The following is a 26,036-nucleotide window of genomic DNA, read 5'->3' as shown; positions in this document are numbered from 1 at the left end:
AAATGAACTCTACTAATTCTGCCTAGAAGAGTGGTCACATATTCATTGATTGATTGATAATACTTTATTCATTCCGAGGGAAATAGGGCCAAAATTATGCCAGAATTTTCTAAATTACATTTAGCCAAACGCCATTTAACCATTTATGCCCCATGAGTGTATGTACACTTGTGTGCACAAATATAATTGCACGGCACATATTACATTTATGGATCAGGGACAATTCAAGTTCAACAAGGGTATTAATGAAACACAGAGCTCAATATCTTTCATTTACCATATCAACCTAAGCACCATCATGCTGTCAAACAGCAAAGTTTCTGCTGCGGCTGTGGTCTGATAGAAAGGATAAATATGGTGTCCTACTGCTCAAATTTAACCATAGATATGCTTTTGTCCAGAGGGGCTGGTGTGTCATGTTAAGTCAAGTCAAGTCCAATCACGCCAAGCCATGCCAAGTCGGCCTGTCAAGTCACGTCAGGTTTATGAGTGCATCTTTGAGCGTGTTTCAAAACAAAACTTGGGCATAAACAAACTTCCTTACCTCTCTCTCACGTTCATTCTTTGTCAGATTGATCTGTTTAAGCATCTGCGAGCGTTGTTCCATCACCAGGGTCTTCTCGTAAGTGTAGGCTGAGATGTCACTGTCATGCTAAGAAAAAGTAACGCGTGGGTTTGTTATGCATATTTTTCTTACTACAGCAATCCAAATCCACTACATTTCTCCTGTGTAAACCTGTCCCCATCTCATCTGACTCATCTTTTGACATTCAGACAGAATGCAGTCACCAGTTACTTCTTTTTTCCTAGATAGGAGAAAATTCACCTGTGAAGGGTTAAGGCTGAAGTATACTAGAACAGAACTAGTTTAAGTAGGATGCTGACAATTTTAGACAGCCTTTTTTTGAAGACATTTGTGGTATGGACCCATTGTTGTACACACAAAAAGTGACAAATGTGACTCCGGGAAGAATGAAAAAAAAGCTTGTGTGAGAAAATTACACTGCTGCCTAGTTTCTCCCCACTGCACACATGGTTAGTCACTTCATATAATGCACATGAATGCCTAATAGCAGGTTTTGCTTAGAAAATGCTGAAGAAAACCACAGGCTCTCTCTACTGCCATGAAACATTAAAAGTATTAGTAAGTACACTAAATTATAAGTGATAAAATTCTTATTCCTTAATTAAGGGTTTTGGAAAGCCAGACCAACACTCAGCTTCACAGTGTGCTGCTTTTCTAGTAAACACAATCTAGGGAAGGAGGCTTTAGACAATATCCGATCACCTAATATTCATATTTCATGCTGTCCTTTGTACCATTTACTGGGCTTCTGTAGTGCAACGATCTCAGCAGTCATGCACTACCTTTGCCTACCTTTGTGTAGTCTAAAGCAATCAAGCTTTGAGCATTGCTGAACATTTTAATTATGTTGCCACCTGAAAAGTACTGAAATTAAAGTACACAATATGAACAAAAGTAATCTCTGCAATTGTTTTCAGTGCCGTTGCCACAGGTGTATAAAATCAGGCACCTAGCCATGCAGTCTACAAACATTTGTGTTTTGTTCCAAAGAGCTCAGTGAATTCGAGTGTTATAATCTAACAGGATGCCAGTGTTGCAACAAGCCATTGTTTTGCAATCCTTGTAGGTTTTCCACAATCACCTGCAAGTGGTGTTAATGCAAAGTGGAAGCATTTAAGAATCACTGTGACTTAGCCACAAAATTAAACCATGTAAAGTTACAGAACAGGGTCGCTGAGTGCTCAGGACTTCTGTTCATATTGCGTATGTATAGAAAGTATATATCTTTATATTTGTGGCTATACCTTTAAAGAAAGCCAATCTTGCTTTGAGAAAACTCACCATTTCTACAACTTCTACCACAGCATCGATACGGAGGTGATAGAGGAATGTGGTCAGGTCCTTTTTCATCTGGATGCTGTTGTCGTCCATCTGGGCCACAGTGAAGATGCGCATCTTGCACTTCCTCCAAACCTGCAGAGCAACAACAAAATATGAGGCATCTCCTCACTCTTCTCCTACGTCTGTATGGACAATAAAAAAAATTCCATTAAGCGTTCATACCATATCAAGCGTTCAAAGGAAAGGTAAGAAATTTGGTTCTGATAGTGTGAATCCAGATTCTACGTTGCCTTTACATGTTTGTGAGTGCACATTCGCTTTATGGATTTCTTTAAGTAGTAACTATTGCAGGTTACCTTGTGCTGGCGGAGCAGGAAGGGCAGCAGCATCAGCATGCCTCCATCATGGACGATCCACCAGACGTCAATGTGACCCTCTGTGAAGCGTTCGCCGTTGGATGGGAAGGCTGCGATGTTCTTTGGGACGAGCAGAGCCAAGTTAGCGACGGTAGTTTCTCTGACCAGCTCTGCAGAACAGACAGACATGGAAAGATTACGATGTGTTGGTTACACTGCGTCTGCATTTTTAAATTGTTCAGGATTTTGTTTTGAATGTTTTTTTAATAAACCTAAATGGCTATGTCTGATATCAATCAGTGATGATTTTATTTTATATATGGGCCCTTGTTTTTGGCAGTATTTTTGTTCTTTTTTTCCTTCCTAGTAACCAACCAATGAAGTTCCTCCAGTGCTGATGCTCGTCTCCTTGCTTCCAGTTGCGTGGCCATGAGACCAAGACAGCATTGTGTTTCAGGCCTCCCAGCCCACTGGCCTGGAGCAGATGTGATGTAGCATCACGCAGGTTAGAGGACACAGTCACCTGACAGAAGCCCTTCACCTTCTCTGTCTCCATCAGCTTACGCAGTGCCTAGACAGGCAAGAGGCAAGGCAGAGAAAAGAGCTGTTACCACAACAAGCACAGCTTATTATGAAGGTGGCAACGGTCAGACTTGATGTTTCATTTGATTTAAAAATATATATTTGCAATAATACTTTTGGGTTTATGGGCTCTTCCATAGTCATATTTTAAATTTTCAAATATTTAATTAGCTATATAGAAGAAACAAATATACATTGAAAGCTATGTGTAAGTGTTTAACATGATTTTTGATAGATGTGCAGAAAAGTCTGCAGGGAAAATGAAATTAAGTGACACAATATCGTATAGTTCTGTTTACAGTAGCTTCTGTGACTGGATTTAGTATTTTAGCGACAATAGAGCAGATTTGGGTGATTTTGGTCTGTTGTTGTGCTGAAAAGTTTAATAATTTCCAGTGATTGAAGAGTTACAGGCTGTCATTTACAACATTACCTGCTCTGCACGCTGTGCCTGTTCATAGTTGTCCAAGAACGTGCCCCCTAGAGCTGTCCCAACAATGGTTAGACCTTTGCCTGCCTTCAGCTGGTTGGTCAGAGAAAGCAGACGAGGCTGCTCCACATTTTGCTCTGCATCTGTACTGACCAGCACCAGCAGCTGAGGCCTGAAGAGAAGGGAGATCAGAGAGGAGAGGAAGTGATAAGACGGAGTAGAAAAAAGTAAAAAGAGAAATGAAAAGAAGAACAGGAAGAGCTGTGAAAAGACAAATAAAGCCATGGGGAAAGGAAAGGCTGAGATGGCCAAGTAAAAGTCCTTGTTTGGAAGGAGAGAAAGAGAAAAAAATAGCAAGAAAGGTTGATGTTAATATGAATTTACAAATACTTGATTCTCCGACAGCTGTTACAAGAAGGATCCTATTACGTGAATAAATGAGAACACGCACAGACATGTGGTTAATTTCTATGGTAATTAGAGTCATGGTAGACAACACAGGATACATGTGTCATACCTCCAGTTTTTGGTGTGTGGGGGACCTTCCTCCAACCGCATGAGAGCGTAACGTGCAGCACTTAGAGACAGACCCCGTATTCCATCGCCCCATTCTTTCTCCGCACTGTGACACAGGCAAGTGCCAATCAATATTTGTCAGTCAAAACATGAACAACAGTTTTTGCAGCTTCACTGTGAATTTAAGAAGTGACAGTGATACAGACAGCCCACCGAAACAAATCCCCTTTTAGATGACAGTTTGACATAATGCAACATGATCACTCATCACAAGGAATCACAGCATTTAAAAACTCAGTGTGTATAGGTCTATACTAATACACTAGAAACATGGTTGATTAGTTACAGTCTTTCAGTCACAGATATGATCAAATTTCCTTCACTTTTCCATGATGCTACACCTAAGATACAGAACTAAGGCTAAAGTAAGAACATTACAGCACACCTGCTCTGCTTTAAAAAGCACTACATGCTAAGAGATCTGCCAAGAAAGAAACAGTCCCATATGGAAAAGATATATATAAATCTTATAAAGTTTGTATCTGTCTTGTGTGAAACTTGTATGAAAAGCATACAAGAGTCAAAACAGATATAAGATCCCTAGAAAAATTATATAAATGAAACTTGTATGTTTTGGATACTTACTAAAACAATATATGAAAGTGGCCACTTTCATGAGTAAATCATATAAGCCTTATATGATTCACTATATGAAGTAGGCCACATCTGATGCTAGTCTTTTATAAGTTTTTTCTATTTCTTTTCCATATGGGGTGATATGGCAGGAAAGTAAAAAAAACATTGTTAGTGGAAATAAAACCTAAAAAACACCAATTTCCATTTAAATTACAGACAAAAATGACAACTTGGAAAGAAAGACCATTTTCATTAAATGTGAAAAAACTTTTGAAAAAAACAAAACAGAAACCACCTTATATAATATACGGTCTAAAACACACTACCAGTCAAAAGTTTGGACACGCCTTCTCATTTAATGGTTTTTCTTTATTTTCATGACTATTTACATTGTAGATTCTCACTTAAGAAATCAAAACTATGAATGAACACATATGGAATTATATAATTAACAAAAAAGTGTGAAAACACTTTAAACATGTTTTATATTATAGATTCTTCAAAATAGCCACCCTTTGCTTTGCCCACTCTTGGCATTCTTTCGATGAGCTTCATGAGGTCATCACCTGAAATGGTTTTCCAACAGTCTTGAAGGACTTCCCAGAGATGCTCAGCACTTGCTGGACCTTTTGCCTTCACTCTCTGGTCCATCTCATCCCCAACCATCTTGATTGGGTTTAGGTCAGGTGACTGTGGAGGCCAGGCCATCTGGCGCAGCACTCCATCACTCTCCTTTTTGGTCAAATAGCCCTTACACAGCCTGGAGGTGTGTTTGGGGTCATTGTCCTGTTGAAAAATAAATGATGCTCCAGCTAAATGCAAACCGGTTTGGATGGCATGCTGCTGCAGGATGCTGTGGTAGGCATGCTGGTTGAGTGTGCCTTCAATTTTGAATAAATCCCCAACAGTGTCACCAGCAAAGCACCCCCACATCATCATACCTCCTCCATGCTTCGCGGTGGGAACCGTGCATGTTGAGACAATCTGTTCACCTTTTCTGGGTCACACAAAGACACGGCAAGTGGAACCAAAGATCTCAAATTTGGACTCATCAGATGAAAGCAAAGATTTTCACTGTCCATTCCTTGTGTTTCTTGGCCCAAACAAATCTCTTCTGCTTGTTGCTTTTCCTTAGTGGTAGTGTTTTCTTAGCAGTTATTTAACCATAAAGGCCTGATTCGTGCAGTCTCCTCTAAACAGTTGATGTAGAGATGTCTCTGCTGCTGGAACTGTGTGGCATTTATATGGGCTCTAATTTGAGGTGTTAATAACCTGCGATTTTTGAGGCTGGTGACTCGGATGAGTTTATCTTCGGCAGCAGAGGTGACTGTTGGTCTTCCTCTCCTGGGGCGGTCATCATGTGAGCCAGTTTCATCGTAGAGTTTGACAGTTTTTGTGATTGCACTTGGGGAAACATTCAAAGTTTTTGTAATTTTCTGGACTGACTGACCTTCAGTTCTTAAAGTCATGATGGACTGTTGTTTCTCTTTACTTAGTTGATTGGTTCTTGCCATAATATGAATTCTAACAGTTGTCAAATAGGGCTGTCAGCTGTGTACCAACCTGACTTCTGGACAACACAACTGATGGTCCCAACCCCATTAAGAAGGCAAAAAATTCCACATATGAACCCTGACAAGGCACATCTGTGAAGTGAAAACCATTTCAGGTGACGAGATCATGAAGCTCATTGAGAGAAGGCCAAGGGTTTGCAACGTTGTCAACAAAGTTAAGGGTGGCTACTTTGAGGAATCAAAAATAGAGACATAAGACAATTTTCTCTTTGCTACATTATCCCATATATCTTGTTTCCTACATTTGATGTCTTCAGTACGTATCTACATTGTAGAAAATAGTAAAAATAAAGAAAAACCATTAAATGAGTAGGTGTGCCCAAACTTTTGACTGGTAGTGTACACAGAAAAAGTATTTAGTTTAGCCTTTGTCAATTTCACAATCTGCAGAAAGAGGCGGTTTGTTACATATGATTATTAACTGAACTCAAATCTTGCAAAAAAATTTGAAGAGGTTTGTAGCACAACTTTACCTAGAGTATAAAGTCGGAGGAGGTTCACATATAGAATAAAAAACAACTCAACCCCCCCAAAAAATGTTACGATTTGCTAATTGGACTCCTACCATCTGTAGTCAAACTCACTCAGGAAACTAACTGAAAATAAAGTAAAGTAAAAAAAATGCGAAATCCAATCTCCTGGGGTTGTGGTGCACTCACCCTGCAAACTCGATATACTTGTAGATGGAACCGGCAATTACCATGGCGACAATGGCGTAGTACCAGGAACAGAGGAACATAAGAGTAAGACACAGGCTCATCCCCAGGAAGGAAAGAGTCCTATAGTGGAATGCAGAGGCAGACAGACACATGCAATATAAACTGTTTGTGAATCTAGAAATTCAGCTGTTCCTTCCCTTTGTTGTTGGTGAACTGACCAGTGGTAGAACTTGAACCGTGGTCTCCAGTTTGGTGTCCTCAGCAGTGTCTGGAGGGCACATGCCAGATTCACAAACATGTAGCACATCAGGAAGAACCTGCAGGAAACAAATATGAACAGGATATAACAAACCTCTTCTTACTTACTCTAACATTATAAGAAAGAGCTCACTAGTTGAAATCCAGAAGGGCTGTTATGTTAACATCTATGACATTCACTTGTATTTATGACTGCATTACCAAAGCAGAAAAGTGGTCTGTCCCTCTGAGACCATAAAATTTGGTATTTGCATTGTTTAAGAAATAGCAGGGGACCAGCTGCTCTGAAATCCCCCATGGTTTTATTCCCTTTAATCTATTTATTTTTTTAAATGGCAAGAAATTAAAGGATTTTTTTCCAAGTCTTACATGGAGAGGATGGGAGCGACTGAATCCAGGGAGGCAATGAGGATCCCACTCTCGCAGATACAAGCCGTCAGCAGGAGGGACCATGTGGGTTCTCCGTTGGCCTTCCCGTGGCCAAAGATCTGCAGGGCCGGCACAGAAAACATGTTAACACCACTTCTATTTTAGGAGTATGTCTGCATAAACTGCTTTCTCTACCTTCTTAATTCTAGTCAAGTCATTGCATGTACATGTTGACTGTATGTAATAAATACAAAACAGACTCTATAAAAGCAGAGGATGTAGTAGTGGCGATGACACCTATGCATTTATGCTTTGAAGCCTTACAGTTAGCATCTTGGCGTTCTTGCTTTTTTCTATTTTGAGGAGAAGAACATATTAGGTTCTCTATTTGGATTTAATATTGAAACGACTTTATTGGTACTAATGTCATTATTGATTCAGTTTACTCTGATTACTTTCCTTACTGATTCATTATCCATTTTCTATGTGAAAATTGGTGTATAATACAATTGTTTTACTGCACGACTCTGAATATAACATTGATAAAAGAACTTAACTGTTGAGACTTTGATTAAAATAGATTTAATACTTTTTGTGATGGTTCTTCTCATCTCAAATCAATTCTCCATTTCCATCCTCAAGAATGCACACTCATAAAGTAGCAAACTATCAATCACTAATGTGTCCAAAGAGACCTCAATTTATTATATTTTGTGCTGTAAATAAGATAATTATTTACAAAATGAACATTATTGTGTAGCCAAGAAGAACTGAAACTAATAACCGAATACATAAAATCATTAGGATATTGTTTTCTGAGCTAAATTAAGTAAGAAGCAGAGTAATTTTCTCATACTTCCATACAATTACATTTATTTTTTTGACCCAGGGGAGTCACCACCTGTTGGCCATTATGAAGAATGCACTTTAAAGCCCCTTGCCCATTGGTTTCACTATGTCCACTTCTTCTATAAAGTCTCCTGTAAGAAGAAAACAGACTGACCCGAAGAGCGGGCACAATGCCATCCTTGGCAATGGCCTGCATGAGACGAGGCGCTCCCGTCAGGCTCTGGAGGCCTGCTCCACAGGTGGAGAAGAAAGAGCCAATCACAATCACCCATGGTGATGGCCAAGCCAATGTGCCAATCACTAAGTTCCCATGGACGCCCTCTCCGAACCTAAACACGATTAACAGAGTGGTCAGTCTCAGACTTATTTTTGTATTTAGGGATGATTTTTATCCAATCAAGGATAGACTTACTTGTCCCTGAGGACCACACCCTCAATGCAGGCACCAAACAGAACCACACTGGACATGTCTGAGCAAATATGGTTCAAGAAAGTAAAGTCATTTCATAACAATATAAATAAATGATAAATACTCAACACTTTTTAGTGATCCTTGGTTTAGTGATTATAAGAATTATAAACCTTTCCATCTGAAGATGCACTTAATTATCTGATAAACCAGTTAAGTACATTTGCTGAGGAAAGACGTCAATTGATTTTGTGTAGTAAATCTCTGAGATAAGTGACACTGCATGTAATATGTCTTAGTTTCATTAACTGGTAAGTGCATAGGCAGCTCAATGATGTGATTAGAGATCCTAATCAGATCTGTGTTGATACAGAGCTGATTACATGGAAACCATTCTATTATAGCTGCTTCACACTACATGGTATAGGCTGCCTTATATGTTAAAGCACATAAATGGCAGACATGTGGTCAACAATTTTGTACAAAGAGAAAAAAACTTAAAGCATTCATTAACAAGGTTTCACATGACAAAATAGCTCAAACTCTAATATGCACCAAAATTATTCAGAAGCCAGCTGCCATGATTTAAACAAAGGTAGGAAATGTGTTCTCATGAATGGTAGATTCATACTTTGGGATACTTGAGGGCATTAGACTGGTATCACAGAAGTTATGGCCTTTTCAAATTTAAAATGCTGACCTTTAATTATGAGGCTTCATGCAGGCCAGTGAGTGTGTTTGTGGAGACACGTTAGTTAAAATCAAAAATTTGTAAACTTGACCTTTACTTACAGTGTCCTTTATGAACTGATCCGTTTTAAATATCACTACAAATTCATTATCCCAAGTTTGATCACAACAAGGCCAGACATAAAATATAGATACAGCGAGGAAATAATTATGGAGTCCCCTGCTGAATTTGAGAGGTTCCTCATTTACAAAGAAATGATCATTCTCTAATTTTATGGTAGTTTCATTTTAATGGAGAGAAACCGTAAAATGAAATATTGAAAAAAACAATCATTACATATTTGTGTGTCAGTGAGTTTAAGTATTTGCTGAAGTATTGTACATGTGGCACACGGATTACAATCAATCACTAAATAATTGTAATTTGCAACACCATTTCACAGAAACTTATGTTCCAGCCTCTCCACTACCATGGGTATGAGCTAAGAGTATTCAAAGGATGTCAGAGACAAGACTAGACCTGCATAAGGCTGGAATTGGCTTCAAGACCACCAACAAAAAGCCTGGTGAGAAGGCAATAACTGTGATTATTCATCTAAGATTTTGCCTCAGGGGGTTAGGATGATCATGTGAAAGATGGTGGATCAGCCCAAAACTACACAGGAAGAACTTGTTAATGATCTGAAAGCGATTGGGACCAGTGTCACCAAGAACGCCATTGGTAACACACTACGCTGTAATGGACTAAAGTCTTAATGTCTCCCTGTTCAAGATCACACATTTATGGGCCCATCTTAGGTTTTCCAGTAAACTCAGAGAAGACTTGGGAGAAAGTGCCTTGGCCAGAAGAAATCAAAATCAAGCTCTTTGGGACCAACTCAATCTTTCATGTTTGGTGTAAGAGAAATGCTGAATAGGACCCAAAGTAAACCATTTCACAGGTCAACATGAAGGTGGAAGCATTATGCTTTGGGGCGTTGTTTTTTGCTGATGGTACAGGATGACTTGACTGGATTATGGGGCCAATGGGCGGTAAAATGTTGGACAAGAACCTCTTTTCTTCAGCCACAACACTAAAGATGGGTTGTGGATGGGTCATCTACCATGATAATGACCCAAAACATACTGCCAAGGCAACAAAGAAGTGGTTAAAGAAGAAGCACATTAAGGTCACTGAATGACCTAGTGCAGGCGTCTGCAACTTTCAACATTAGAAGAGCCATTTTAGCTCCTCCTACCAAACAATGGGAGAAAAAGAGCAGCACAAGTGGAAGATGGGCGGATGATGACTGTAATTGGGAGAGAATCAATTATTAAACTAGTATATGTGTTAATAGGGTGAACCCTAATCCTAGCCCATGGCTTGTGAACCACATTTTGCAGCTAAAGAGCCATATATGGGTCGCGAACCACAGGTTGCTGACCTCTGGTCTAGCTAGTCTCCAGAACTCAATCCTATACAGAATCTTTGGAGGGAGCTGAAGCTTCGAGTTATTAAGCAACAGCCGAGACAATGGCAAATCCCTCCTTAGGTGTACAAACTGGGTGACCAGCTACATCAAACTGACAATGGTTTCTCTGCCAAGTGCTAAGTCATACTTTGCTTGGGGGTAAAGATACTTTTTCACTTAATGACATTCAAATGAAGTCAGAATTTTATGTATCATATTTTCTTCTGGAGTTTTGGTTGATATCTTTCTCTGTTAAAAGGAAGCTATCATAAAAACTCTCCATTTCTTTATAAGTGAGAAAACTTATAAATTCAAGTGGATCAAACAATTATTTTCCCCCTGTATATGTAGTGGTCTGTGAGGGCCCGTGATGGCAGTTGTTAAAGGATACAGACAGTGGAGGTGGTGGTGATGGCTGCAATTGTTCCAATGGGGATTGACTTCTGTGCATCACGCAGGTCTCCAGAACGGTTGGATCCAGCCATGATCCCTGGAGAGACAGTGAAGTGACAGTTGTTACCAAGATCAGAGATTTGTGCACATACTATAGAAACACGTGTGCTACAAACAGCAGAATGTAGTAATTTCAGATAAACTCACTCAAGCTAAATAAATATAAATGTCTGACATTGAGAACAACACCAGAGATGCCATTTCTCAGATGGTTAACAAAAGAATCACTCAGCACCACACTGATAAGTAAACAAATTAATCAACGTGTCAATGATGAACAACAATAAGAAAAAACTAAGTGGGCAGAACAGTTTATGCTTTTACCTGTCACAGACGGGAAGTAAATGCCAACCAGCAATGTGAAAAAGCTGGTGATGTCAGCTAACACGTAGCGGTTAGCGTTGGTTAGAGGCTCGTCCTGGTCTTCCACTGACTCCATCTTATCCCTGGCAATGAGGTCCCCTTTCTCATAGTAGTTTCCAAACAGGTTATCTGGATTGGCATTGAAGAAGCATAGAGAGGACTAGAGTTAAAAGATTCATGCAGACAGAACCTGAAAATAAGTGCACAACATGTTTTTAATCCTTCCATGTAAGCCAAATTATCAATTGGTGACTGAACTCCATGACTAATTAACAAATTTACTTTATTCTTCAGCCATTCAAAATTGAGTTAGTCACTATTTACAATTTCTAATTAGTTTTGAATTTTTGTATTTATGTTTATTGAAATCAGTAAAAAAGATGCTTTCAGAAAACAGAAACATGAATTACTTTGCTTTAGTAGGTGGATTTGGGAGGTTTTATCTCCCCCTAAAAATGGGAGATAAAATATGATATGTTTTATCTCTAATAAATAAAGTAAAAAAATTAAAGTGACTTTTAAATGTGACTCCTTAATTCAGAGTTTACTGTTACACCAGGGTAAAACAAGGCTTGCCTAGCTGTGGGCTTTCTTAGGGTTTCAGGAAGCCCAAGGCTAAGAAATTAGTTTGCTCCACTTTGTCTTTGTAAAACTAAATTACCATTTTTAACATTTATTAAAAAGATCTGAAAGCAAATATCTAGAAAAATGAATCAACATTTTAAGTTTTTGCAACATTTAAAGCTGCTCGTACTGGAGTGTTTCTTGATGGACACTCTTTCCCCTCTAACAACAGATCAATGGGAAACACAGGACATTCAGACCTAAGAAAGTATTTTATCGTAAACATTTCATTAAAAAAAGAAATGTAAAAAAGAACGCTAATGAATTGTCAGTGACCCAGCAGTATAGAAAGACGATAATTGGATCCAAAACGAATGAACCAACCTGCCAAGATTCCACTAGTGACCCCAGGGATGCCCTGGATCTCAGTCACGTTGTTGGCGACAAAGTATTTGTCACAGGTAGCGTTGAGAAAAGGTGAATCACAGAACATCTGCCACAGCTGGGTTGTGACTGTCCCATTAGCTGTCTCAATGGTCTTGGCACAAACATCAAAGGACTTCCACACCAAAGTGCGATTCCCCAAAACACACACCCTAGAGGAATAGAAAAGCACAAAATTTTGAAATACTGCTGCTGTAGCGACTTTTGTGCATGCGTGTTTGATGTAAGCAATTTATTTGGACTTTTTTCTTCTTTAAATTAATTTTATAGTTAAACAATATCTGTTGTTTTAAATTGTTTTCTCAAACAAGAGTATCTCCCCAGAAAACATCGATTTACAGAGTTTTTGCAGGTCACAAAGTGTCTAGACATCTAGGTTAAAAAAAATGATGGGTATCACATTATAACACTTAGTTTTCAGGTAAATTCATCAAATTTTTAAATATGCAAAAATAAAAAATAAAGCAAATTAGTGCTGGTGCCTTTGTACCACTGATATAATAATGGCATGTTCTCCAAACCTAGCATGTAATTATGTGTTGGTTTTACTAAAACAGCATGTAGATAAGATGTGTGTTAGTCTGGGCTTTTGTTACCATTTCAGCTTACATTATGTTGGATTATATTTGCTCTAACTGCTTACGGGAATACAGGTGGATCCATGGCGGTCTTGATGACTCCGGCATAGACAGCCAAGATGGAGAGAATGACACATGCCAGAAACACGAGTGCCAACTTGTTAACATATTTTACGCCAACGAACACCACTGTGGCCATGGAGGTCAACAGGATGGTCCCGTACACACGCATGTTATTAAGCAGGGCGGCCTCGGCCTCAGGACCCTCTAGGCCCTCCAGGGGAAATATGGCTGCTTTGGGCGCAATGTAGATCTGCAGCAAAAGAGGAAAGGAGCTTATTTATTTATCTTTGACTTTATGTATCCAGGGAAAGCAGCAGTACTTTTATCATAAAAAAAAAAAAATCCATAAAATATCATTGCTGCTCAAGGACATCTTAGTGGTACACGTTTTGGAAGTGCGACTTTCACTCCTCACCTTCTATGGCCTGTCTGGGGATTTAAACTGGCAGTTTTCAGGTTACAAACCTGCTTCTCTACCTCACTGTTTGCTGCTAAATGGAAAAGAAAGATGTATATATATATTTTTTCATTTAATGTATCGCTTTTTCTGTGTCATGTCAAGTGTACAGCACTTTGTTTTCTCCTGGTAGTTGTCTGAAAGTGCTATATAAATAAATTGCTTGCTTGCTTGAATATAATAAAAAAGGTGAGAAAGGCAATGAGGGATGAGATGAGTAAAAGAGGACAACTCTGTGAAGTGTGAATATATGCGATGTCACATTAAAAGTCCTCTACTGGAGCTTGAAGCACCAACTCGTACTACTGGCTGCTATTTTAATTCTTAATTAAACAACTCAAGCATGGTATTAATATTAAACATTAACTGCCATTATTACACTTTTACTACGGGTCAGTCTAAGAATAGTCAGAAGATAGATGGTAAACCCCTAATTAGACCGTCACTATCTGTCATCAGGTTTAGATGATTCATTGCAAGGCTGTTACATAAGTGTGGAAATTTCTGTCTTTTTTCTTTCAGCCTGAACACTCTTTATCACTATGAAGAGCAACAAGAGAACAAGCAGTGAGTTGTGGTTTCGGTCATTTGGCTGAATGCTAAGAACAGCACATCACTAGGCAAACAAATCGCCCGCTTCACGGTGAACTCTTCATGGTTCCTAAAATAGCAGCATCAGTTTGTGTTCCTGACTTGGGTGGCAGGATGAAACATATTCAAATCAGTCTTCCACAAGATCCGCTCCTTACAATTCTGCAAGGATTGTTATTTTACAATGGAAACTAAGCCAGCTTTGACCCAGAAGACAGAATTAACCTCCAGACACGATCAAACTCCATATCCATTAGAGGCATCCAGAATAATATTATTAACAATAAAAAATGACAGTTGATAACAGTGGACCAAAGTGATGAGAGCTGTTTCAAGGAATGATCCTGTTACTCAGGCAGTGTCTTCATCCCTTACAAATGCAGTATTTGCATAATTACCCAATATCCCATGCAACATGGAGGCACTGCAGTGGAAGAAGTGTGGAGTGAAAGGCAGAGGAGGAGAACGAGAAACAGGAGGAGAGAAGCGAAAGATTGAGATGAAAGATCCCGCCATTTCAAAAACTAATCAGAATTCACATTGAAGAGCACACACTGCGAGAAGAAAATAGCTTCAAAGCAAAGTGATGATGAGGAGGAGAAGAACATGCAAATGCTCCGCTTTGTATTCGTTAGAAGCGTTGCATTTTTTTTTTTTTCGCTTTGCACTGATTGGATTTCAGGAATATCAGAAGTTTCATTGATGTGGGTCTGACCAGTTGGAATAAACACCCCCCCCCCCAAATTTCAATTAATATACTTAAGGATTTTATGGTTTCTTTTTTTTATTTATACTAGACTTGCTGTACTCTCTAATAACTGTTCCCCTCTTTAGAAAAATTGAGTCAACCAGAGGTTTGCAGGCAGGATTAAAAACAAGGGATCATATTCCTTCTGCTGAACAACAAAAATAGTAACAAGCGTGGATGAGATTAACAAGCAATACAGGTCATTGTAGCTACAGGAGTAAATCTATCAAATCATCCTTTTTTAATATATATTTAAAGTGGAGATATTATGCTATTACGAAGGCAGATAACGATACTAACCATGGCCAAAGTCAAACACCAAGTCAGACAGAAAGATAAACAAGGATTATTTTGAACTGTAAATCATACAAAGCTACTCTGCGAGAGTCCAAGAATACACACTTTGATCTGGAAATGCGCATAATAGGACACCGTCAGAGGAGCAATTTGACATTTGGAGAAATACACACTTGTTAGAGTTGGACAAGAAGACTGACACACACTTAATATGAAGATTGGAAAAGGGTCAAACAAACTCACTCTAAAATGAACAAACAAGCAAAAAAAAAGCTTGAACACTGAACAATCACGTGAAAACAAAATTGTAAATTAGAACTGGAAAATGTTTGTTGTTACCTGGTTAAAACAAAGAAAAGAAAGAAACAAGAAAAGATTAGCCACATTCCCTGCACACATTAGTGATTTATGTTTAAATACCTCTGTGCTAGCGGTTTTGTTTGGCTCCTTGCCTTTAACCATTGAAACGTTTCCAATGTTGGCTTCGAACCTACTTGGACCAGAACAACATGGTGCAAAAATCTTTTATGTATTACCACTATAATTTAATCTAAAGGGTAATATTTTGCCACTGGAGGACAACAACGTTCCCCTGAGTTGTGGGTCTGACAGTGTTATCACCTTGGTAAAAATTGTCAAAATGTGATGTTGGAGGGTTCACTGCAGGGAAGAAAAAGCTGTGATTTGAGTGGTCATCCTCTACTAACCTGGCAGCTCACATCATTTTTCTTTTAGGTCATCGTGGTCTTGTGACATCATGGATGAATAAGCTTGAAATGGATGTCATTTCAAATAGACAGGATATTAGATGCTTTTCTCTCTCACTCACATAAAAGTGAACTCAAAAAACTAAAAATAATAAACGTGGCAGCTGTCTGGGATGTATTAAAAACATCCAAAAACAAGCATTTAACCAGAATCAGTTTCAGAATAAATAAGTGGTTCAAAACAGCCAGTTCACCTGAGGAGAAGTGCATCACTTAATATGATTCATAAGACCATCTAAGACTTGGTGATCGCTGATTGGTTGAGGCATGATGGGGTGAGTCAACTTTTAAATGGTCCTTCCACACTCCAGGCTGGATGTTTGACACTAGCAGATAAGCTGTTTTCACACATGCGTTTCATTTCTAAACATTAACCTGCACGTGAGAAAGCATAAGACGTGCTCTGATATTAACTGCTTTTTAACCTCTCAGCTGCCCAGCACATACGATACTCAGTTGAGCCCATGTGAGAATAGTGAAGCTAATAGGATTCACAGCAAGCAAGGAGGTGTCACGTTTTCTGCTTCCTGCAACCTTTCCTAAACCACAGTTAGTATTTGTGGCAGTGAGAATGTGTCTGAAGCAGACCTCCCAAATCTCTCTAAAGGTGAAGAAAGAGGTGAAGCTGTTACAAGACAGAGACCTGGACAACATGGCCAGGCCTTCATTATTATTATTATTATTATTGTTATTATCGTTGTTCTTTAACCACATGCATGGTCTGAGCGTACAAGTGCCATAATATTAATTATGGCATTAAATAAAATACTAATAAACTATGCTACACTAATGAAAAGAAAGTGAACATATTACTGCCTGGTGATGACATTAACAAAGTCAGAGAGAGAGTGAACACAAAGAGGGAATCATTCTCACCAACAGGAGCTCAATAGCTCCGAGGATGTACATAGCTCCAGCGTACGTGGTCCCCAGGTAGAAACAGATTCCGACCGCTCCCCCAAACTCAGGGCCCAGTGAACGGGAGATCATGTAGTAGGAGCCTCCAGCTACACGAACAGCACAAAATCACTCTGAAGTACTCATTTAATGGGTAACTTTGTCTGTGAGAAGACTAAACGATGACATGTCATGTTGAATCATACTTATATTTTTGTATCTATTAATTAGTTTTGACATTAGCACGTCACCATGTTGAGTGCAGACTTCCATTTTGTCTTTTTTAAATGACTAACAGTTTACACAATCAAATAAAAGAAACTTGACAACAAAGAACAAGAGAGATGTTTAAAAACTGTCCACTGTGTACACCAGTGAATGTCTGGCAGATTTCTTTAAAATTAAAAAAAGATTTCCATACATTAATGATAGAAAATAGTTTTTTCTGTAATGCTTTTTTGTTTTGGTAGACTGCTTTCTGACAGTTGTAATTTTGGCTATGCTGAATTTGCTAGAAAAGGTTTTCTTATTATTACATCTTATCACACTGTTATACACAAATGCACAAGCAGTGTGCAAATAAATTAACTGAACATAAATAAATAGACCTTAATCAGCACTTTGGAGCAGCACAAGGGTTGGGACCGGTTATAACAGAGACAGTTATAATTGGCATACACTTCCACACTTCTCTACAAGCCTGTAATTTGCTCTGACCCCTGCTGCATGCACACCAACTGGTAAGACGCAGGCCATCATTACTATGTAAACTCGCTTATAAAGTGTAGCTAGCCTGCATATGCACGTTCATGTGTCTGTGTACAGATACAAACTTGCCGATGCAGATCTTCATGACAAGCATTTGGCTGATGCTTTATTTTGTGTAAATAATGTTGCGTGACAAGGAGCTAAAGTGCACAAGATCCCAGACTAAAGCTTTTAATGTTTCTGGAGATATCAAGCTGCGCTGGGTGTACTGTGCCAAAAGCAATCAGCGAAAAGAGAAATTTAGAAGCGGACAGACTCAAACAGTGATGACTGTGTGGTGCCAGCGTCTGCTCACCCACCTGGCACTACTCCATTGGTAGCGATGGCACTCATAGAGATGGCAGTCAGCATGGTCTACACAGAGAAGGACAGAGGAGCAGCAAAAGAAGAAATTAGATCAAATTTGCAAATTCCGCACACAAGTTTTTGATCTTTTCAACTCTAAAGAATACCATTTATTGTTTTCTTAAATTGGTAACTAAACCTCAATGAATAAAGTGTCATGGCTATTTAAATCATCAAAAATGAAAGGAAACCGATAAACTAAATCTAACTAATAAAATAAAAACAAAACTAAGAGTCTGATTTAGCTCGATGCTCACAACCACAATGCTGTATGTGCAAATCAAGTTAGTCGGAAAAAAAACTGAAACAGCTAGCTCAGACTCCATCTTAGATAAACATGCAATAATCAGCACTAAATTCAAAGGAGAGATCACACTAATAGGGATTTGGCAGGAACTTAGTCATAAATCAAAATGTCAGACATCTAAAATACATGACTTGATGTTAAAGCTTGAGCAGTTAATGTCAGTCAAGTCATCAGAACTATTTCACTTCAACGCAGTGTACGAATGTGTGAAACATTTTCAAACCCCCTTCAAGATATTTCAATACAAGCCTCTCTGCGCTGCTGCAATAGTGCATGTTGAAAAGTTAGTGGATAACCCTGATCCATCAAGTCATTAGTTTATCCTCTTGCTACCATGGATAGCTGAAAAATTTAATGGAAGTCCATCTAACCGTTAATGAGGCTTTTCTGTGGATCCCAAAGACAGAGTAGGGTCTTTCCTGCATTGAAGAATTTTTAGCACATTCCTAGAGGCTTTCAGCAGAGCCGAAAGGAAATCATCAGCAGTATGCTAATATTTTTTCAGCTCCAGTTTTGTAATTGGAGTTTTATTTATTCACGAACTACAGACATGTTGTTTATCAAATGACCAGAAACAAACAGGAAGAATGCACATATTTCTGTCAAATAAGGCAACAGAGACTTATTGGCCTTACTGTAAGTGGACCACTCATGCTTATGTGTATAATTAACTCCAAAGGCCATTTCTGAGCAGGAAGCCCCCAAAGAATTAGACTGCCTGACATTGCCATCACTAGAGCCACTGGCACTGCTAAAAATCGTTTACTGTTTTAATGTTCTGTCCTCACTTTCACATTTTATCAGATTCTTTTTAAGCAAACTTCAATTCTTTTACTTCCTCCAGGTAAAGTCCTTCATACCAGCACCAAGCAATGAATTTTCCCAGCATAGAATTAAAGAACGGACAGGCTGCTCGTTGATTAGATAAATAATAACGCCACAGGGCCTGTCAACAGCTGTCAGAGCACATTCAGACATCCAGCGACAACTCTTATGGAACTCTGTCGAGTTGAGATATGTGAGGGCACGGTAAAGCGAAGCTTACGGCTATCACAGTCGCCTGCAACACAGAGCGTGAGTCCCGACTGGCCTGCAGAGGACAAGAGGGAGAGATGTACGCAGAGAGTGGAAGAATGGTTCAGAAGAAATAAAAAATGACAACGTGAAAAGCACTGAGAGCGACTGGGAAAGAGAGCGGGAGAGTGTGTTTGACAGTACAAAGACAGCATTAAGATTTCATTATTCTTTTAGTTGCTATTGTTGAATTTCTGAGTGTCTTTTCACGTTGTCTGCACATGAAAGACAGAGGCAGACACAGAAAGAGAAACGCGAGGACGAAATGTGAGAACTGGCTGCCTAAAACATGTCTCACTTTCTCCTATTTTTGGGGGCTTTTCTATAAATTAGTTGTTCTAGCTTATTATGTTATTATTAGTTGAGTTTTGAATGTAAAGTTATATAAATTATTATTTAAATTAACATTTAAACTGTATTAACCTTTCTAAAATGTAAGGTAAAAAATGACAACAGTAAATTCTGTGAAAAAAAAGTGGTTAATAAATACAACATTTTACAGAACAATTACTTATTATTATTATTTATTAATTTACCACAACAATCAGTGGTTGTTTCTGTGGTGTTTTTCCACTACATTTTCAAAGTTTATGTTTCAGCTACACTGGAGTGAGGATTTCCAGCCACGGGAGACCATGCTGGTTATGTTTAACTGTTATTGTATCTGTCTCTGCAAAGACTTTAATGTGGTTAGTGTCACCTGAGGGCCCAGTGGACTGATGATCAGGAGTGAACAGTGAGTTGGGCTCTGTTTCTCACTCTAATCTGGTCATAATGAGGCCAGAAACCCTTCTCCCACCACAGCAGATAAGACAGTAATTGTTTAAGTGTTTTATCTGATGTGGGCAGCAGCCACTCAGAGGTAGTCAGTCGCATACCCAATCACTGAATCTCCATGCAACTCTGCAGAAAAGCCAGCAATGCACTTGTCTGATTTGCACTGGTGGCGGTGCAGTCAAACAGGATTGATGTACTGTGCTTTAGTAATGCGTCGCTCTGAATTTTATGTATTTCAATAATGTTAGAGTTAAAGGTAAATTATACACTATATCCCCCCAGAACCTTTGACTTTGTCTTTAAAACGTATGCACTGTTTAATATTGATGCGTGATTTTCAATTACTATGAGTTTGGAAGGTGGTCTATATTTTTCCATTCCAAGAAGTACTGCACTGTAATTTATGCTCATAGCAAAATCTTAATTTTGCCATCTCATTCTGAAGATATATATCTTTAATTCTGGTCTGAAGCACAGCAAACAATACTGCTCTTTCAGTTCAGTCTGAAGGAGTAGCATTGTAAGAGTTCTGACTATTTCCTGAGACACAGAGGTTTAGATCCAGTTATTTATGCAAGTGCCAATTTAAGACTTTATCAAAGCTCTTTGTGTGAACCAGTGCTCATGGAGTGAAATATAATTAGAAAACTAAAGCTGACAAACTGAGCATGTTAGTGACAGCTGCGATTTCAGCTGGCAATATCAGTAGGTAACTGGCTTGAAATGAGAAGCCTGCTTTTGTCTGTGTGAAGTCACAACTCACTGTTTTGAAAATAACAAGAATTTGGAGGTGAAAATCTGTCAGTATCAATATTGTTAGCCTCATCGTGCGTTCTATGAGAACAGAAGGCTTGACAGGCACGAGGAGTGGAAATGAATGAGGGCGATTAGGTCAAGCAACCAATTATTTGAGGTTTATCTGTGTTTCAGTGGAAACTGTATCGATATATGGATCGATTCTGTATTGATTTTGTCTACAACCAGCTGCAGACAGGACAAAGTAACAACTATCACTTTTCAAAACTCACATTTTGTCTCCAGTTAGATGAATAATTTCGCCTTCAATCTATGATTGATTGCTGATGTGCAATTAATGTCATATGTTGTTTTGTTTGACTGAACCACCACAAGTGGCAACAGATAAGAAGATGATTTTGTTGTTGTCACTGTTGTGAAATACATTTTTATCACTTTTAGTTAAATGACCCTTTGGGCATCACTGCAGACAGGGACACTCACAGAAAAAGTCATGCATGAGAAACTGCCTGGCTTACATCTCCAATGATCTCACCTGCAGACCCAAGTGGACCACAACATAGGATCAAAAGCAGATACTGGAGATCCAATAACTAAATCTAACACTGATTCTTCTGTGGTTCAAGCATTTGATGACCAAATCATGTCTGTATTTGCAGAACATTTGTAGAGTGGCACTAAAAAACCCCAGCGATGTTCTGTTTTAGCAAGCAGGATGTGCAACATCTTTCTTCCCACTGACCCAGAGCCTGTGGCCTGTTTTATCGTCCCACTTTCAGGCTGGTAACCTAAAACTGTGATGGTTTGAGAGTTTGCGTTAGTGAACATCCTCTGGTTTATAACTCTATTTCTCCATGAATCCTGGAGTCAGTGCCTCCAAACTCACATGTACCCACAGGCCCTCTAGGCTCTAAGCATGCCAGTAGAAAGGCCAGATTAGACCTCCCCACCATCTGTCTCATCCACATGAGATACAACAGCACACAGCTTACATTTTGTACAAAGGGGATGTTTTCCTTCAAAATGTAATCGGAATGGTAGCAAAGCCTGAATAATTGCTAAGCCATCATGATTACAGATGAGCCCAAGGAATGTATTTGGTGAAAAAAGTCATTTTTAAGAAAAGCCTGCCAGCTCACACACTCCCCAGTGATGACCCCAAAGGACACTTTTGGTCTGTTTCTTCCCAAAGCTACAGACAAATTCTGAATTGGCCTTTTTTCGACCTTACAGTTGAGCGGAAATTGGTTTCGACAGGACTGGAGCTTTTGCCTTGCCCTGAGAGCGTGCTTCATTATCATGCTTCATTACACAAATGCAGAATTGTTGTTTTGAGGTACAACTTCATCAGTTGACATACAAAAGTACAGAAGTTTCATGGTGCTGCTCATCACTTGAAATCCCTGTGGATGGTATACTATGGAAGGCACCAATGTCAAATGACAGTGATGGAGGAGATTTTGCTTTCAGAGTGATGGTGGCAATGGAAACTATAAGTAAGAGGACGAGATGCTGCTGTGCTATGCTGTGAGACAAGAACAGAGGTGGCAGAAAAAGGACAAAAATTGAATAATAGAATAAGAATGAGAGCAAGAGAGAGAATAGAATCAAAGGAAGAAGGAGAAGGAGAAAGGGAATAATGAGACAGCAAAATGGAAAAAAGGAAAGGCTTGGAGAAATTGAAGAAGCGAAAGAGTAAAATATGAGGAGATGAGCGAGAAAGGCATCCTAAGCATTTAAATGAGTCACGACAGAGGGCATCCAACCCTTCCCCTCACAGCATTTGGATTCAAGACCTGGAAGTAATGAGGAAGGCCAAATAACAGATGACTTTCCATCTAGAATATTAAAGCTCATTTTAATGTGGGAAGAGCCTGTATTCATTATCTGGGGTAAAAAGACTCATATACCATTACGACGTACACACGTTTGAACGTCCCTGTTTGGAGAATGCTGTCTGCAGCAAAGCACTGATTTTTAAAATGGTGGCTTGTGCGTATAATTTCATGGTTAATGGTTTAATGTGTCAGAGCTGTTCCACACGGAGGCGCGTTCTTTATATAACGATTCCCTGAATGTTTGAGCACTGCGGCTCGTTAATTTTCCGTCAAGATGTGACAGAAAAATATTGGCGCAAGCATTCGACAGCTGCAGATATATGCAGCTGTGATTAAGCATCTCATGAAAAGTGCACCGTCAGTGACATCCCATGAAGTGAATAAAACATGGGGTCCTGCTGTATATTATTAAGCTTTACAACATGCGAGATTCCTTCGCACTTTGGGTCCTGTGGATTTCACTCAGGTGGGCATCGCTGCACACACATATGTACATGCACACACACACACACGCACGCGCGCTCATTGCTGACAGCCCCTGAAGGCCTCGGTGGTTATGTAAGGAGCTCAGGAGGAGAGAGGTGGGGGTTTCTCACACACCGTTCACGCTCGGGCTTATCGCCCCAGGGCTCTGCAATGAGCTCAGTGTGAGTGATAAGAAGTGTGTGTGGCTGTGTGATATTAAACAGTGAGACGAAATTATTGAGAGATGTTTTTCAGAGTTTAAACATTTATTCTAGTAAATGGACGTAAGGAACTTTTTAGCACTGATTCGTGTGTGTGTGTTAAAGCATAAGAAATGAAGCATAGGAATTGCAAATGTGTTTGTGTGTGTTTGCACGACTTCCTGTCAAGCTGTGTCTGAACCAGCTTTGATCTCCAAGCCTTTTTTTCTCTCCTGCTATTTTTTCCACCATAAAACTGAGTGCTGTATTTTTTTCAGGCACCACACAAAATCTTTTTTTCCCCTTTTTATTAATTATTTTTATTTTTATGATGCTGATGGAAAAAAATAATAAGCTGATGAGATTCAGTCTCTGTATTTTAGAGGTAATTACTAAAATATCAGGCTCAAACATGGAATTACATATTATGTTCCATCAATATGCTGTTTCATTCAGTATGCCCTCTATACTGTCACACAGAAAAATGACGGGGCCGCAGCATGTGTCTGTGCAGGCAGTGTTTGGGATTTGAGGGGGTCGTTCTATAAATATACTCAGCTGGAGGAGAATCTAGGTTGCACAAACTCGCAGACAAACCAACATAAAGTCCATAACCCAAAATGCAAATCAGACGAACGACACAACTCTTACATCTTATAGACCACAAAGTTTTAATTAAACTGTCATGTACGATAAAATTAGCAAGGCAATCCACTGAAAAGCCATACTCAGACTGGATGCGCCTGTGTTGTCTGACAGAAAGCTCTCATGCAGGACACTGTCAAGTTTTCAACAGAGACGGTAAATTAAGTCAACATCCTTCAGAATAGAGATGTTAAGCTTTCGAGTGAAGAGGCCAAGTATATGCTCTCTGACAATCAAATGCATCAAACAAGTCAAACATGATCATCTTGTAGAAGCCAGCCAGACCACTGACAGCAGCGACTTCGATCCTGTGGGAGTCTTATGTAATGCGAGTCTCAGGGCCACGGCAGGGTGTCAGTCCAAAGTCACTCTGACACATGACTACAGCTCTGTGGCAGTGACATTAAAGGGAACCAGGGAGCATCACAGTGTGTCATGTTGTTCTTTTTTACAGACTGAACGTGTGGGGTCTGTGAAATACAAACAGATCATCGACAGAGAGGCAGTTTGCTCTTTATACAGCACAAAAGGAGCCTGGTTATGTGATCTGCAACGTTACACTTCACTCAGACCCAGAATCATTACACAGGCTAAAATAAGATGATTAAAACCTCCTCTCTTGAAATTTCACTTTAACACTACTTTGGTGGATTTGGTGCAGGGTCAGTGATACCATTCTGGCAAATAAAAATAGATACTACGTCTCACAAACAGCGGCTTTCATTCATCTAATAAACGAAAGACCCCTAGTTGAGTCAAGGGAGGAGACACAAATCCTTTGGGGGTTGAGTCAGGAAGGGCATCTGCTGTAAAAATCTGCCAAAGCAAACATGCGGCGCTACCCGCTGTGGAGACCCCTTGTGAATAATGGAGCAGCCGAAAGTAGCTTCTTCTATGTCTCGAAAACAAGAAACTACTAAACTCTAAACTATGAGTATTTTCAGCAATTTAAGCTTTTCGAAAAGAATGATAACACAAAAAACCATAACTGCTTATTAAACTGATACAGAAGAAAAAGTTTTATTTCATACATCTCAAACCTCTGTGAACGTTTAAGATAAATGTGCTTAGTATCAAGAACCTACGTATGTAATTCTCAGCACCCTTCAGACTTGGCAAGACGTAAAAAAACATTTGAGGACCCTCTATAATCTTGCTAACGCCTGTGTCCTCAACTATAAACCTGCCACCTTCAAGTGAACCGTTGCTGCTCAGAATACGGAAAGATTTTGGTATACAATCATCTTCAACACTCTGGGTTCCTTTAATGTTATCTCATGTAAGATTAGAGTTTAAACCCTAAAAAATGAATACTTGCCAGTTTGTCACTTTATTATTACTGCTGAATGCCACGTTGTTAAGAGGGAAATGTCTGTGAACTATACTCCTATATAGATAATTGCAGTTATTCTTTAACCACACTTTGTCAAAAGCTGCCAGGATGACCCTGCTCCATTTAAGTAAGCTGTAACCTTAGATGTGCCGTTTAAAACCTCGACTGGGTCAACTATCCATATTTCTGTAGATGTAAGACATTAAAAATTCTTGGGGGTGGTACCTTACCAGACTGACAAAGTTTTCTATTGGACATAAAACCAATATAATACATCGGTATAGAACTGTAGAGCAGAGAGGGTTGGGCTGTATTAAATGTTTAGCAAAGAAATTGTGCTTAACTGAACCAGGAAAGGATGTCAACATTTAAGCTGTTCAAACACATTACAGCAAAGCTCTTATCCTTAAAATAAGGAGGATATCTTTGTGAAAAATAAACAAAGATACATTGTGTGTATTGTAGGCCGACTCTGCTTACTAAGGAGACTAATGCTATTTAGAGACTGAACAACAGCTGTATGACCAATTTTACTGTGAAACTACCTCTGGCGAACTATTTTTGGATGAAATAAAAAAGAAAGTCGTTTTGGTTAATGCAGAGAACTAATTACTTGCAATTCAAAGTATGGCACCACATTAATGGAAAACTACTGCTCAC

The 26,036-nt window shown here is 39.1% G+C and overlaps 1 protein-coding gene across 3 annotated transcripts in view; it reads right to left on the bottom strand.

Annotated features, from left to right (window-relative positions):
• Positions 1–26,036, bottom strand: part of slc12a5a (solute carrier family 12 member 5a) — a 176,100-nt gene that overhangs the window by 12,393 nt on the left and 137,671 nt on the right. For all 3 annotated transcript variants that reach the window (XM_005458386.4, XM_003453678.5, XM_005458387.4), the window contains exons 5-21: positions 17,936–17,990; positions 16,848–16,978; positions 13,114–13,361; positions 12,411–12,622; positions 11,424–11,591; positions 11,038–11,136; positions 8,509–8,566; positions 8,251–8,425; positions 7,248–7,366; positions 6,839–6,937; positions 6,621–6,740; positions 3,753–3,857; positions 3,239–3,407; positions 2,599–2,794; positions 2,224–2,393; positions 1,868–1,999; positions 545–652 (exon numbers count right to left, since the gene is read on the bottom strand). In XM_005458386.4, coding sequence (XP_005458443.1) covers positions 545–652; positions 1,868–1,999; positions 2,224–2,393; positions 2,599–2,794; positions 3,239–3,407; positions 3,753–3,857; positions 6,621–6,740; positions 6,839–6,937; positions 7,248–7,366; positions 8,251–8,425; positions 8,509–8,566; positions 11,038–11,136; positions 11,424–11,591; positions 12,411–12,622; positions 13,114–13,361; positions 16,848–16,978; positions 17,936–17,990 — 2,364 coding nt within the window. The remainder of the gene's footprint in view (positions 1–544; positions 653–1,867; positions 2,000–2,223; positions 2,394–2,598; positions 2,795–3,238; positions 3,408–3,752; positions 3,858–6,620; positions 6,741–6,838; positions 6,938–7,247; positions 7,367–8,250; positions 8,426–8,508; positions 8,567–11,037; positions 11,137–11,423; positions 11,592–12,410; positions 12,623–13,113; positions 13,362–16,847; positions 16,979–17,935; positions 17,991–26,036) is intronic.

The sequence above is a fragment of the Oreochromis niloticus genome, linkage group LG5 (assembly GCF_001858045.2).
Source record: "Oreochromis niloticus isolate F11D_XX linkage group LG5, O_niloticus_UMD_NMBU, whole genome shotgun sequence".
NCBI lineage: Eukaryota > Metazoa > Chordata > Actinopteri > Cichliformes > Cichlidae > Oreochromis > Oreochromis niloticus.
This window is presented reverse-complemented; position numbering and strand designations above follow the sequence as displayed.